The sequence below is a fragment of the Corythoichthys intestinalis genome, chromosome 8, assembly GCF_030265065.1.
Source record: "Corythoichthys intestinalis isolate RoL2023-P3 chromosome 8, ASM3026506v1, whole genome shotgun sequence".
NCBI lineage: Eukaryota > Metazoa > Chordata > Actinopteri > Syngnathiformes > Syngnathidae > Corythoichthys > Corythoichthys intestinalis.
In genome coordinates, this window is record NC_080402.1 from 42,272,423 (window position 1) to 42,287,390 (window position 14,968).

Below are 14,968 nucleotides of genomic sequence, written 5' to 3' on the forward strand. Positions count from 1 at the left end.
TGCTTTATGTAAACAGAGTTTTTCCGGTGAAAATTCTTGTCAATAATTGCTTAAATCCCCAAATTCTTTACTGATATGGACGTAAAACAGTCTTGATTCTTAGTTAAAAGCAAAAAAAAAAAATGCAGTTAGCATTTTTTACGTAAATATGTCGAAGTTCAATGCTAGCCTGTTAGTGAATGTAGCAAGCGGCCGCCTTATGTAAACAGCTTTTCGGGGGGAAATTCTTGTGAATAAATGCTTAAATCCCCGAATTCTTTATAGATATGGACGTAAAACAGTCTCGATTCTTGGTTAAAAGTAGAGGTGCACGATAATTAGTGGTCCGATAATAGGAATTATGATCCCATCCCAATAAATCCGATAACAATATGTTATCGGGCCTATTAATAATATTTTTGGTACGGTGTCGGATTGGGATGTGTGCGTTTGTTTCCACTCCTGTTTTGCCAGTATGCAAACTTTTGTTACTGTTCTAGAGGCCATATTTTCCTTCACTGAGTTATAAACCTTACTACGGCAATTAGCAAATGTTTGCATTTTACAGTGTTATGTTTACAAATTCTTAAGAGGCCTTTTGGTTATTGATAGGCTTGCTATTCAATAATTGCCAGGTTAAGAAAGTTGTTTCATAGACCAAGACGACAAAAGTCTCCTCTCCTGTTGCACCAAATGTTTTATCTGCTGACAAAGCACAATACCTGTTGGGTTTGTTTGTTTTAGATCAGTGCTCATTGTTCAGGGGAACACCTCGTCAGTGATATTGACTGATTGATTGTGATTGACTCAAATTATATTCATTTGACAAAATTAATATGGGCACTTTATTTGAAGTCAAAACTGTTCATGTCTTCATTTTGTTCATTATAATAATGTTCATGTCATCAGGAAAATCTAGTTCGGTCAAAGGCAAATCTAAGCTGAATTAACCACTAGTATTTTTGACCTACAGGTGTTCAAAAACTTAGGTGAATATACATTGAAAAATTATATATTCAAGTATATTATCAGTTATCATATCGGTATCGGCCTTAAGAAGCAGGAAGTTATCGATATCGTTATCGGTTTCAAAAAATGGAAATTGTGCACCCCTAGCTAAAAGCAAAAATATGTGCAGTTAGCACTGATTTTACTGTAAATATGTCGAAGTACAATGCTAGTCTGTTAGTGAATGTAGCTAGCGGCCACCTTTTGTAAACAGCTTTTCGGGTGAAAATTCTTGTGAATAAATGCTTAAATACTCGATTTTTTTTTTTTTTTTTTAATAGATATGGACGTAAAACAGTCTCGATTCTTGGTTAAAAGTAAAAATGTGTGCCGTTAGCATTTATTTTACTGTAAATATGTCGAAGTACAATGCTAGTCTGTTAGTAAATGTAGCTAGCCTTATGTAAACAGAGCTTTTCGGGTTAAAATTCTTGTGAATAAATGCTTAAATCCCCGAATTCTTTATAGATATGGATGTAAAACAGTCTCAATTCTTGATTAAAAGCAAAAAAAAAAAAAAAAAAAACTTGCAGCCAGCATTTATTTTACGTGAATATGTCGAAGTACAATGCTAGTCTGTTAGTGAATGTAGCTAGCGGCCGCCTTATGTAAAAAGAGCTTTTCCGGTGAAAATTCTTGTGATTAGAGGCCTAAATTCCCAAATTCTTTGTTTTACGCCAATATCTATAGTCTCGATTCTTGGTAAAAAGCAACAAACAAACAAAAAAAAAAAGTGCAGTCAGCATTTATTTTACATAAATATGTCAAAGTACAGTTCTAGTCTGTTAGTGACTGTTGCTAGTGGCTGCCTTATGTAAACAAAGCTTTTCCGGTGAAAATTCTTGTGAATGAATGCTTAAATCCCCAAATTCTTTATAGATATGGACGTAAAACAGTCTCGATTCTTGGTTAAGAGCAACAACAAAAAAAACGTGCAGTTAGTACTTATTTACGTAAATGTCAAAGTACAATGCTAGTCTGTTAGTGAATGTAGCTAGTGGCCCCCTTATGTTATGAAGTCTATGCTCAAGAGATTCCCCAATTCATTTTCGAAGCGCACTCTTCCTTCCAACAATTTATTGAGCGCACCAAGAGTCTATCAGAAAATTCTTTAACTTTCCTGAAATTCCATGAACAACTTTTTTTCTTAATGATCCATGCCCAGGGTCACCTTGATTTCTTTTGCCATGTCACACAAACAGCCTGCAAACAATCCTGACTCCTCCTTTCATGCGACTGGTGTGTCCCTCGTACCTGTGACTTTTTAGGCGTGGAAATGAACCCTCCTTTGGCAGTGCACCTAGGCGCATGGGCGGAGGTCGGAGGGTGGTTGAGGATGCGTCCGAGGAGGAAGTCGACTCCCAAAATGACTTCAATGGAAAGTCAGCAGATTGAGAGAGAAGATGACACCAACTAAGCAGATATCCGAAATTCCTGACAATACTGCCTCTTGGAAATGGAGGCCAACCTTTTCTTGTTTCCATCTCCCTAGCTCAACCGCACATCAAAATATATACTACCTGGCCAAAGGAAAGTCTTACTGTTATGTTAGCTGCCATTTGCATTGAATTTGCATTCACCTGACAGCATTTAAATAAGATCCGTCAAGGTCACAACAGAGATTTATTTTTGGCTGAGATGTTGTATTGGGGAGGCAAGCTTCTGTCTAACATACTAAATTCAAACGTTCCACTATGTGGTGAAGATATAAAATCATGTGTAAAAATAAGTTCGCTATTTGAGCCAAATAAGATCAGCTTTGTGACGTTGACATTTTGGAATATCATGCCGTCAAATGAATAGGGGGGAAAAAGTCAGGTGATGTCAGAATATCAACCCTGACCAACTGAATACTGCCTCCACAGGCTGCTATATTACACATAATCGGTCATAATCAGTTCAGAACGGGCTCAAATCTGTACTAGACAGCCCACATGATATTTACTTAGCATTTGCAGTCTTAAGTCAATCATTTCCCCCCCATTTGCCTCTAAAGTCTCTTGAGCTCTCGTTGCTGAATGCAGTTCGACCAGTATTCATGAAATTTTAATGATTTTTAGCAGTCTCAATGCTTCAGTAGTTTGATCTTTTATACAATAAAGCATTGTATTCAAAACACAATGACTTGTACAGATATAAGAAATAAATGAGAGGCTTTTAACTGCATTGGTTAGGTTAAATGTCAACCTTTTATCATCTAATGGAAGACTTGAACCTTGTTTAGTTAGCGTGAATATAATTTGTTTCTTTCAAGGGGCCAGGTAGCGCTTTTTTTTTTTTTTTTTTTAATCCAACCTGATCTTCATGTTTCAGAGCACTTTTTCTTGACACAAATCAAATAGATGACCTAAGTATCAACCAAGAGGCTGATTTCGTGGCATCATTACGGAGTGATTTACTGTTTTAAATTACACAAATTTGTGCTGCACTGAATGACTAATAATGCAACATTCTGTACTAATTAGGTGCCGCTAATGACAATGCTAACCTGCCAGCAGAGCCAATACTGTATGTCACGTTTGGATAGTATGTCACCTTGTGTAAATGTGGAACTACTAAAGCTATAGTCTTTGTGCCTGTGACTGCTGTTGATCTTGTATGCGATTGGATATATTGTAGATGTCTACATTTCCAATCTGCTTTTTGTACTCCAACTAGTGAGTAGGCAATTTCATTTTTGTATGATAGCTATCCCATACTTCAACGTGTAAAATGTCATCAGAGGTCACCTCTTGTACAATTTGCTGCATTTTTGGACAATTGTCAACAATTCAATCTGCATTCTCAACTGTGTCCCTTCTAATCACCCTAGAACAATACAGTTCTCTATCCAAATGTTGTTTACATTGCACAATTTCTTTTTAGTACTTGTTGAAACACCTGCACAAAAAAATAAATACAAAAAAAAAAACATAATTTTGTCCTTTTAATGTTTCAGTGGATTTCAGTAACTTCACAACTGAAGCAGTTCAACGGGCTTCATTTTGGTGTCGTGCATCAGACAAATGCAAGGCCACAAGCATCTGAAAGCAACACCAACTACAGTGCATCTTATGAACCTGATCAACTATTATTGCTTTTTTACTCCCCACAGTGTAATTCCCACATTTGTTAAGAGAACTGTTACATTCAGCAGAGCGAGTGTGCTAATCAAAAATTTTACAGTGACCTCAAATGATTAGAACAAAACTGGATTCACAAAAAGTTGGGGCACTACACACATTGTAAATAAAAACAATGCAATGAAGTAACGAATTAAAATATTTTATAAAAACGTGGATGACAGCTCTAAAATTTCAAACTGAGAATTTTTTTTTTACCATTTTAAGAAAAAAAGATGTTGATTTCCAATTTCATAGCGTTAACAAATCTCAAAAAAGTTGGGACAGGTAGCAGTTAGAGGCTTGAATTCATTTGCACATACAATGAACAGCTGAAACACCAATTACTACTAATTATGTATTTGCTATGTGTTCAGACTGCAGGCATATCTAATTCCAATTGGGATTCCTCTTCAAATCCGATTTTTAGGGCTGACAGTTTACACTATTTTTAGCCAGTGTTCTAATTGGACCTGTGCCTCTTCAGACTGGGCCACATTATTGACCCACCTGGCAGGTTGCTGTGGCAACAAAGGCATCATCCATCCAGTGTGGAGTGATGTCACGGACAGTACAAACCCATCTGAGCTGTCCAGACTGAAAAGTATCTTGTTCATATCAGATATGAAACTATCTCTCGTATGTAGTTATAATAAGTGTAGCAAAAATCTTATTTCGGTGCTTTGTGACTGTTCAGACTACAAGAGCATTCCAGTCTCAATCTGGATTGGCTAAAAATCTGATTTTGGCTACCAGTCTAAGGCCTGAAAGATGCAGTGTTTCTCAGAAGCCAAGTTGTGAAGAGATTACCATTCCCTCAGTTTTGCGCAGAGAGATAGCTGAGCAGTATCAGGCCTTTCCCAGCAAAAAGCTGAAAAGAGTTTTAAGTTATCATCTGCAGTGCATAACATCATCTAAACATTCACAGTATCTGGAACAATTTCTGTGCATAAGGGTCGTTAAAAAAAGAAGAAAAACATACGGGATGCCCATGATCTTTGTGCCCTGAAACAGCACTGCACCACAAACAGGAACTCGCAGAATAAGATCTGCAATACTTCCAGTAACCATTGTAGGTTAACACAATCCACTGTGCCAGGTAAAGAAGTAATTTCAAAACGGGACCCTGAAGTGCAGGCCTTTTCCCAGGACCAGTGGTCATAATAAAATGGAGTGTGGCAAGGTGGAAAACTTATGTCCCCAGACAAATCATGATTCGAAGTCCTTAATGGAAACCTGGGACTTCATGTCATCCGGACCAAAAAGGACAAGTACAACCCAAGTTGTTATCACCACTCTGTTCAGAAACCTGCATCTGTGATGGTATGAGTTTGCATAAGTGCGTATGGCAAAGGCACATTCAATGCAGAAAGGTATACTCAGGTTCTAGAACAACATACATGCATCTCTTTCTGATAAGATCTTGCATTTTTAACATATGGCCAGACCACTAACAGCATTAAATACATCATAGCTGCATAGGAAAATTATGTGGGTATTGAAAATGGCCAGCATGCAGTCCAGTCTTTTAACTATAGAGAACATTTGGCACATCATAAACAGGAAGGTGTGACAAAAAAGGCCCAAGACAGTTGAACAGTAAGAGGCCTGTGTGGGACAACATTCCTATTTTTAAACTTGAGAAACTTTTCTCCTTAGTCCCCAGCATTAGCGGACTTTCGAAAGAAGAGTGGATGTTTCACAGTGGTGAAAATGGCCTTGTCCCAAATCTTTTACAACCTGTTGACACCATGGAATTTAAATCAACATACTTCTCCCTTAACCGTTATGCATTAGTGGGTCAAAAATGACCCGGTGAGGTTGTTTTCTTAAAATATCTTTGTAAGAAAAATTCTTAAGATTATATAATCCAGGTACTCCACAGAAACATGTTTTTGATAAAACGCCATTCACATTTTTAACTTACCTTTAATACATTTGAAGAAATTGTAGTTTTTATATCAGTACCCCAAGCTTCCATAAATGGGTTAAAAACGACCGTGTGCATTTTCTGTGGAATCCGGTGGGAACCTTTGAGTCTGATCAACTTTGGGTTTCAGGAATAAATTAACTGTGGACGACACAGACTAGGTATATCAGAAGTGCCACTCCTTAGGAAGATTATTTTACAGAGCAAGAGCTGATACGTCTAAGCATTATCTTCATATAATATTTAATGTGTGTGTGTGTGTGTCTTTCATGACTTTTGTAACTATTATTTATCAACAAATTAGCCTACTTTATAACTAGCTAACATTAGCTAGCTAAGTTAACTAGCATGTATATTTAGTACCGTACTGGCCCGAATATAAGACTGTGTTTTTTGCATTGAAATAAGACTGAAAAAGAGGGGGTCGTCTTTTATTCAGACATTATACCCATTCACGACGCTAGATGGCGCCAGATATCATTGAAGCGATATTCTGTCATGACAGATCTCAACTACTCTCCCCATTCACGACGCTAGATGGCGCCAGATATCATTGAAGCGAAGTTCTGTCGTGACAGATCTCAGCTACTCTCAAGTTTAACCAGTTTGTTTTATTTTATTACAATGTTTTTACTTATTCAGATTTGTTTCAAGACTACGGTTACAGTTAGACTTCACTTTGATGGTTAATGCAGTTATTGCAATTTTGTTGTTTTATCACAATAGATTGGTTTATTTACGTTTCAAAAACCAGAAGCCATTCATTTACGAATGTGATTGCACTTTAGTTTACATATTTAAATGTTCAGATATTAAGATTTGAATGAGGCAAAATAACATGCTTTTTCTCTCAAATGTATTGTTATAATCATTTGTTTCGGATGTAATGTAATTATTTTCTGTATAAAAATTAATTTGGTGTTCAAAAAGTCTTTTTTCAAACTTGAGTCTTGAAAAAGAGGGGGTCATCTTATAATCAGGGCCGTCTTATATTCGGGCCAATACGGTGTTTATTTATATAGCTACAGTGCCTTGCAAAAGTATTCGGCCCCCTTGAATCTTGCAACCTTTCGCCACATTTCAGGCTTCAAACATAAAGATATGAAATTTAATTTTTTTGTCAAGAATCAACAACAAGTGGGACACAATCGTGAAGTGGAACAACATTTATTGGATAATTTAAACTTTTTTAACAAATAAAAAACTGAAAAGTGGGGCGTGCAATATTATTCGGCCCCTTTACTTTCAGTGCAGCAAACTCACTCCAGAAGTTCAGTGAGGATCTCTGAATGATCCAGTTGTCCAAAATGACCGATTATGATAAATAGAATCCACCTGTGTGTAATCAAGTCTCCGTATAAATGCACCTGCTCTGTGATAGTCTCAGGGTTCTTGTTTAAAGTGCAGAGAGCATTACGAAAACCAAGGAACACACCAGGCAGGTCAGAGATACTGTTGTGGAGAAGTTTAAAGCCGGATTTGGATACAAAAAGATTTCCCAAGCTTTAAACATCTCAAGGAGCACTGTGCAAGCCATCATATTGAAATGGAAGGAGCATCAGACCACTGCAAATCTACCAAGACCCGGCCGTCCTTCCAAACTTTCTTCTCAAACAAGGAGAAAACTGATCAGAGATGCAGCCAAGAGGCCCATGATCACTCTGGATGAACTGCAGAGATCTACAGCTAAGGTGGGAGAGTCTGTCCATAGGACAACAATCAGTCGTACACTGCACAAATCTGGCCTTTATGGAAGAGTGGCGAGAAGAATGCCATTTCTCAAAGATATCCATAAAAAGTCTCGTTTAAAGTTTGCCACAAGCCACCTGGGAGACACACCAAACATGTGGAAGAAGGTGCTCTGGTCAGATGAAACCAAAATTGAACTTTTTGGCCACAATGCAAAACGATATGTTTGGCGTAAAAGCGACACAGCTCATCACCCTGAACACACCATCCCCACTGTCAAACATGGTGGTGGCAGCATCATGGTTTGGGCCTGCTTTTCTTCAGCAGGGACAGGGAAGATGGTTAAAATTGACGGGAAGATGGATGCAGCCAAATACAGGAACATTCTGGAAGAAAACCTGTTGGTATCCACACAAGACCTGAGACTGGGACGGACAGGACAATGATCCAAAACATAAAGCCAAATCTACAATGGAATGGTTAAAAAATAAACGTATCCAGGTGTTAGAATGGCCAAGTCAAAGTCCAGACCTGAATCCAATCGAGAATCTGTGGAAAGAGCTGAAGACTGCTGTTCACCAACACTCTCCATCCAACCTCACTGAGCTCGAGCTGTTTTGCAAGGAAGAATGGGCAAGAATGTCAGTCTCTCGATGTGCAGAACTGATAGAAACATACCCCAAGCGACTTGCAGCTGTAATTGGAGCAAAAGGTGGCGCTACAAAGTATTAACGCAAGGGGGCCGAATAATATTGCACGCCCCACTTTTCAGTTTTTTATTTGTTAAAAAAGTTTAAATTATCCAATAAATTTTGTTCCACTTCACGATTGTGTCCCACTTGTTGTTGATTCTTGACAAAAAATTTAAATTTTATATCTTTATGTTTGAAGCCTGAAATGTGGCGAAAGGTTGCAAGGTTCAAGGGGGCCGAATACTTTTGCAAGGCACTGTACATATTGATCTTTTGAAAACATTGATGTTTCCTTATCCAAGGTGTCATGGCTGCTAGATTCACAGCTGAAATGGTCCTACAGAAACTGGATGATGGAGATGCAGTAACAGGGTTGGACTCAGAGTCTGAGGACCCAGGCTATTGTCCAGGTGGCAGTGGCAGTAATCCACCATCAAATCCAACTGTACAGGCTCAATCCGACTCACAAGATTCCACTTATGTGTCCTTTTAAAAGAGAAAGTGTCCAAATCATGGCCGACCGAATGAGTTGGCAGGGCTCTCACTAGAAAGAGCGAGTTACCATCCACCCAGGGCAGAACACTGAGCCACAATAGCCTCAGAAGTTTGTCAGGACCTGCACAAGGGCTTAGCACCACTGTCTCACCAAAAAGATGCGTGGGAACTCTTCATCACGGATGATATAATCCAAGAGGGGATGGAGTCTATTGCTGTTCTTGTAATTTTCTTTTTCAAAAATGCAAAAATTATGTAAGTATTTCAAACATGAAATCAATCTTGTGTGGTCCTATATATAATACAGTGGTACCTCTACATACGAAGTTAATCCGTTCAAGGACCTTGTTTGTAAGTCGAAATGGTCGTATGTCGAGCAGGATTTTCCCATAGGAATACATTATAATTCCATTAATTCGTTCCACAGCCCAAAAACCTGCACTAAATACTTAAAAAATACTGCTGGTGCTATTACAAATGGCAATTACACGTAGCAAAACAAATAAATTATAAATCAAAATTGGAATAATGTAATAAAAAGAATAATAATAATTCCTGTAATAGTGTAACGAATCGGGTTCTAATAAGGCGGACGTTTTTTTGTGTACCTGAACGCACCGCGGGGCTCACGTGCCAGAGACAGACCGGTGAGCTTGTGTTTCACTTTCACTTTGAATGTTCTCTTGAGAACACCATCAATTGCGGCAGACAGCAGGCGTTTTGTGTTGAATAAGTTGTAAAAGAAATGATGAAAACGTGGCGAAGCTGGCGATTTCTTTGGAGACAATAAGAATTGTCAGCTTAATTTATAAAGACTGGCGAACGATGGTCGGAGGAGGACCGTGGAGATGTATTGTTGAGCCATTTCACGGATGCCCACCCCACGCTCATATTTTTCTGTCATTTGCATCTTCATTTCGAAGGTAAGCATCAACTTTTTCCTTGTTTCACCACCTGTACCAACCTTTTCTGAAACCTGTGTTGATTTGTCACACAAGAAAATCCGCCGTGCATTCGTCTGCGGTGCTGCCATTGTCGTCGTATTTCGAGCATGTCGTCGGATGTAGAAACAAATGGCGAGTCAAATTTTACGTCGGATGTCGAAAAGTTCGTGTGTCGAAGCGATCGTATGTAGAGGTACCACTGTACTACGTATTATACAAGTAATTATTCTTAACTAAAATGGCATAAAAACACATTGATTGTAGTATGGGTCATTTATGACCCACTTATGGAAGAGCGTAGGGTCCAGTCACTTGTGCATCTAAGGATTAAATGATACATTTTCTCAGTTTAAACCTTTGACCTGTCGTCTAGGTTCTATTCCTAATAAAATATTGAAATTTTGAACTTCCACATGATATGGAGGAAGGTAGCCTTGGCTAAAAACAAAGCCCTGGCAGGAACTAACCCAAAGCTCTACCGCATCACATAATGCATATACAATTTATTGATGTCATTGTTTACGCTTCCAGGAATAATAAAGAAAAACACTGTATATAAACATATGTATATATATACAGGGGAGGAAAAAGTATTTCTCTTATTGTAGCTTAGGTTTGTACGTAAACAACAAGCTGGTGATGTTATTGTTAGATCATTTAATGGTTCTGAAATTAGAATCACTTTCATGTCTGGAATATTGGTTACATGAAAGTGACCAATCTCATTTAGGTAGCATGTGAAAACAGTGTTCCTTTGAAGCCCCTCACCACATTCACACATGAACGTGGATGCTACGCATACAATTGCTGTGCCACATCCCATGATATGGTGTGATAGAACCGTGTCTGAGGAAGCAAAATTCCATGCATCATATGGAGCAAAGAAAAGTGGTTTTCAGGTTCAACGAGTTCAATGTTCAAAGTTCTCATGTTATGATGAGAGAGTGGGTGTGAGTTGAATGAAGGAGGTGCACGTTCCTCACAATAGCATCTTGACTCCTCCCTGTGGAGATTGACCGCCTTGAGATACGACTCGTGGAGGTGCTGGTCCAAATTCTAGCCGCTTTACTAAACTAGAACACAAGCACAAGTAATGCAATGCTTGGTTTAAGTGTTATTTTAGCTTATAAACAAACAGATTTATATGTGTGTAATACCAATAAGGTTCTAAACTCCATAAAAGCATAGCTCAATCTTGGTAATCCCGCTCACCTGTCATACTGTGGAGGAGGGCTCATGCTGATAGCTTGGATGTCAGCCCCACTATCGAGACCACATGGACTAGAAGGGGCGAGGGGCAGCGCAGGCCGGGTTCCCGATGTGTCATACACAAAATCTCTACATGACGCCAGCTTGGACTCCAGGTTCTGCCATGCCACAAAGAAAACAGACATCTTACATATGAAAGCAATCTTTACCCTGATTTGGAAATAAATAATACTGAGACAAATGCATTCCTACCCCAACTTTTCTCAGTAGCTCCCCAACAATGTTCAATGCAGATATTCTTGCAGACGTTGTGAGAGGAGTACCTGTGAGACCATCACCTGACAGAAAAAACAAAAGGCGAAATTCAAAATTTAGCGGACGATAAATCCTTTAGGCAAAAGTAAGGAACATATCTCCATTTACCTCGCCGAATGCTGGAAGTAGGCGGTGTGCCAAACGAACTGATTGGCTTGGACGGGGTAACAGGGGTCATTGGGTTACTAGCGGAAGGGCACGACAAGTCTGGCCGATCGTGGTCTTTGCCCATGCTGCTGGAGGGTCGCCTTTCCTTCTGACGCACTGCCAGCTCCTGCCGGAGATCTGTTTCAAACGGGTCGAGCAAATGACAAAATCTTTCGAGGTCTCACATAAAAGATGAAAGCATAGCGTCCGTCTGAAAGACTCTTATCTTTTTGTTTGGTTTATCTGTGATGCCATACAAACGAAGATGGGAATTTACTCAACACTGCGCAATGAAATGAAGTTGGTGGTTTGCAATCACTTGTTCCAATCCCTCTCCTACCACCAGAACACACATTATGTTTTGTTGGCATTTTAATAAAAGGCAAATTTAGTTAATGAAACATAGAATGTTCAGCAATAAATTTGTTTTCTTAAAATGTAACTAACTCCTACATGTTGTGACAAGCTGAGACACAAAAAATAAAGTGTATCTCTGCCTCTAAGGGGCGAGGCTTGATCAGTAACATCAGGATTTATTCCGTGTGTTCTGTGAATGACTTTTGGTTTAATTAGCAAGTGTTCTCATTTTGTATGTGCGTGTCTGTTTGTCCCGTTCCATAAACGGCTGAAAGTCTGAAGCTTGCTTGTGAAAATATATATTTGTGACCTAAAACATAAGTACTGGAGGTTTGGGCACTTTTAAGCAGACTATTTTAAAAACTAGCAAACCACAGAAAAAAATATGCTGAAACAAAATCTGTTGTTTCCTGTCAAATCTACAAATCTATTTTGTGCACTGTAAATTCAAAACCGTTTGACGGCAATATAAGCCAGCAGACGACCATGGATGGCCATCAAGCTCAAGGTCAGGTGAAATTCAGCTTTATTGAGCATCGCTTAAATCTTTTACCTCTGGCTTCATCTTTGAGCCTCTGGACAGACTCAAGCAAGTTCTCCTTTTCATCCAGCTCACTTTCAAGAAAAGCATTCCTTTCAATGACATGGTTCATCCTCTGTTCAAAGTCCTCCAGAGACATAATGGTAGCCCTGGAGAGGAATTAATTTGATTATAGTGTCTCTGAATCCTTGACAGCTTTTTTTTAAGCAAATCTACTCTATAGTAGACAGTGACACCACACTAGTCATGTGCCGGGTACGGGTTTCAAGGTATACCGTGGTATGAAAACGTCAGTTTCAAAACCGCAAAAAATTTCCTTCATAACTTCTCTACGGTATTAGCTATTTTTTATGTCCCAAAAATGCAGGGAGAAAACCCTCGCTTGCAGCTGCAAGGCTCAACCCTCCCCCCACCGGTTGTTGCCCAGTGGCAGTTAGTTAGCTGTGCTACACGATGGTTGGAGGTGAAACTCCTGAACTATTTCCCTCATTGAAGAAAATGAAATCGCTGGTACGGGAATACTTCGGCTACAGAAAAATTATAGACGGCCGCGGCTTGGAAGAGGAGGGCCAACCGAGATGTAAAACATGTTTGCGGAGGGTGGCTGCCGAGGAGGCAATACCTCCATTATGATTTTGCATTTATATTAAATTAAAGGTTAGTAAACACCATCATGAATGTTTCCCACCAGCTGCGACAGTTAAATCCAGCGTGTTTAGTGAGCCTAGCGGTGGTAAAACATGTGGGGGTTTTTTTTCTCTATGGCAACTGTCTGTGTTGAGAGAGAGCGTGTGTATAATGTAAACATGATACGAGCCATACACATGTGCTTTTTATGGCAAATAATTCAATTTTTTTTTTCTGTTGGTAACAATGTTGAGCTGTGGCTGTGTGTTCAGTCTCACCTAAAGGACTGCATTTATTTTAATTTTATTTAAAGCATCTCAATTTTTTTTTTGTTATCTATTTTAACTTAACATTAAACTTATATTCCAATTTTCTAATATGTTTTGAAAAATGTACATCCTGTTCAATGGAAAAAGTTTGTTTTTGCTTTTTTAACCCAGATATCTCAAACTAACACAATTTAGAGCTGTAACTGCAATCCAGTGATTTTTTTTTTTGCTTAAGGTTATCATATTGTCAGACTCTCGTACCAGCACATGCCTACTCTATAGCCTTGCTATTTAGGCATACTGACCTTTTAGTCCTCTCAAGGTCATCATTGGATTGTTCTAGCTCTCGTATATATTTCTGTAGGTGGTCTTTGACTGCTGTAGTCTCTGCTAGAGTGTCCTCCAGTGTGGAGATGTGCTTGTAAGTATCAGTGTGTTGATTCTCAAATTTCTCCTGCAAGCAGCACAAAAATCAGTCTGATGCCAACTGCTGCTCGTAACATATTTCGTCTCACAATACAAAGCTGTCTGGAGGAGGGGTACCAAAATGTGTATCTAGTTTCACTAATCAATCATACCTTAATGTTTTCCAGTTCCGTTCGGAGTCTGTTGTTGTCTTGCAGCAATTCCTTGTTCCTAGCTTCACACTGTTTCAGCTCAGCTTCCAGCTCTGCTTCATAATCCCGACTCATCTGTTGAAACTCCTGCAGCTCCTCCTGAGCTTCATCTGCCCTGAGGACAGCAAAACATTTCCAAATGAGTTACACCTTCACACATCCCGGGTTTAAATGGAGCCTAACATTCCATTTAAAATTAATCCGGATCTCAATGATCCATATATACATAGAGATTGGGATATAAAAACTTAATCCTTGTGAAATTTCATTTGGAATTACTGTCTTGTTATTTATACATCTGTTAATCTGATCAGTAAATCCAATATGATGTCTAAAGACTGAATTTAAATTGCGTGTAAGGTATGGGAATATGTATACAGCGTGAACAATTAAAGGCACTACATTCGTATCATCGGTTTACAGTAATTACCTCTGCTGGTGTGTATTTGCCTGTTCCTTCCAAAAGCCCAGCTCCTCTTGTAATGTCGCAAAACTGCGTGTTGTTGACTCGCCCATGTTTTAGGGTGATCGGCTTTATAAGGTCAAACTTTAAAAATACAAATTCAAAAAAATCACACAACATGTTTGATGTTTTTTTAACTTCGTACATCATCACTACCGAATGCTAGCATGCTAATAGAAACCAAAATTTGCATAGCAGTTGCCAGACGTGATTGACAAACCGTACAATAAAGAAAACATGAAGAATTGTTGAATCGTTTTTAAAGAAAATAGAAAGTTCCATTTATTTGCATGCGTAGGCTATTCATGGCTTAGCAGCAAGCTTAGCCAGCTTAGCAGTCAAGCGACACCACCAGTGTTATACCACGCCAAGTTAAACTGATGTTTAAAATAGACCCACCCATGCACGGGAAACATTTAAATGTAGTAGGCCAATACTTATATCTCTAATTAACAGCTATTTCACAGAAATGTGCATGGACAAACTTACTTTTTTTTTTTTTTTCGCTCACTCGCCGCCAGGTCAAAACTACAATAGGGTTCCACCAATCAAATACAAACTGAACTTGGTTTCTGAGACGCTATT

At 38.8% G+C, this 14,968-nt stretch overlaps 2 protein-coding genes across 5 annotated transcripts in view; one reads left to right on the top strand and one right to left on the bottom strand.

The window, feature by feature from the left end:
- The window catches only part of LOC130919904 (myosin-11-like), a 40,062-nt gene extending 36,159 nt beyond the window's left edge, over nt 1–3,903 (top strand). For both annotated transcript variants that reach the window (XM_057842533.1, XM_057842534.1), the window contains one exon: nt 2,256–3,903. In XM_057842533.1, the coding sequence (XP_057698516.1) occupies nt 2,256–2,382 (127 nt within the window). In that variant the 3' untranslated portion in view covers nt 2,383–3,903. The remainder of the gene's footprint in view (nt 1–2,255) is intronic.
- A 4,709-nt stretch (nt 3,904–8,612) lies between these two features.
- Nucleotides 8,613–14,968, bottom strand: LOC130920374 (nuclear distribution protein nudE homolog 1-like). Of its 3 annotated transcripts, none has more exons than XM_057843554.1 (10): nt 14,874–14,893; nt 14,351–14,467; nt 13,882–14,035; nt 13,609–13,757; nt 12,420–12,556; nt 11,471–11,647; nt 11,300–11,385; nt 11,051–11,205; nt 10,822–10,911; nt 8,614–9,125 (listed from the first exon to the last, which is right to left on the bottom strand). In XM_057843554.1, the coding sequence occupies exons 2-10, from the start codon at nt 14,434–14,436 to the stop codon at nt 9,104–9,106; spliced, it is 1,056 nt and encodes a 351-aa protein (XP_057699537.1). In that variant the 5' UTR covers nt 14,437–14,467; nt 14,874–14,893; the 3' UTR covers nt 8,614–9,103. The 3 variants fall into 3 exon arrangements, with proteins under 3 accessions (XP_057699538.1, XP_057699537.1, XP_057699536.1); XM_057843553.1 differs by lacking the exon at nt 14,874–14,893 and adding an exon at nt 14,783–14,869; XM_057843555.1 differs by having other exon boundaries at nt 8,613–10,911; nt 14,873–14,968.

Bases quoted from the DNA above. Each gene is read 5' to 3' on its own strand.
- LOC130920374 (XM_057843554.1), bottom strand. From the start codon at position 14,436: ATGGGCGAGTCAACAACACGCAGTTTTGCGACATTACAAGAGGAGCTG. The intron at 13,758-13,881 runs GTATGATTGATT...TGCTGCTTGCAG, and splicing joins CGGAACTGGAAAACATTAAG to GAGAAATTTGAGAATCAACA. The intron at 12,557-13,608 runs GTCAGTATGCCT...ATTCCTCTCCAG, and splicing joins GACCTTGAGAGGACTAAAAG to GGCTACCATTATGTCTCTGG.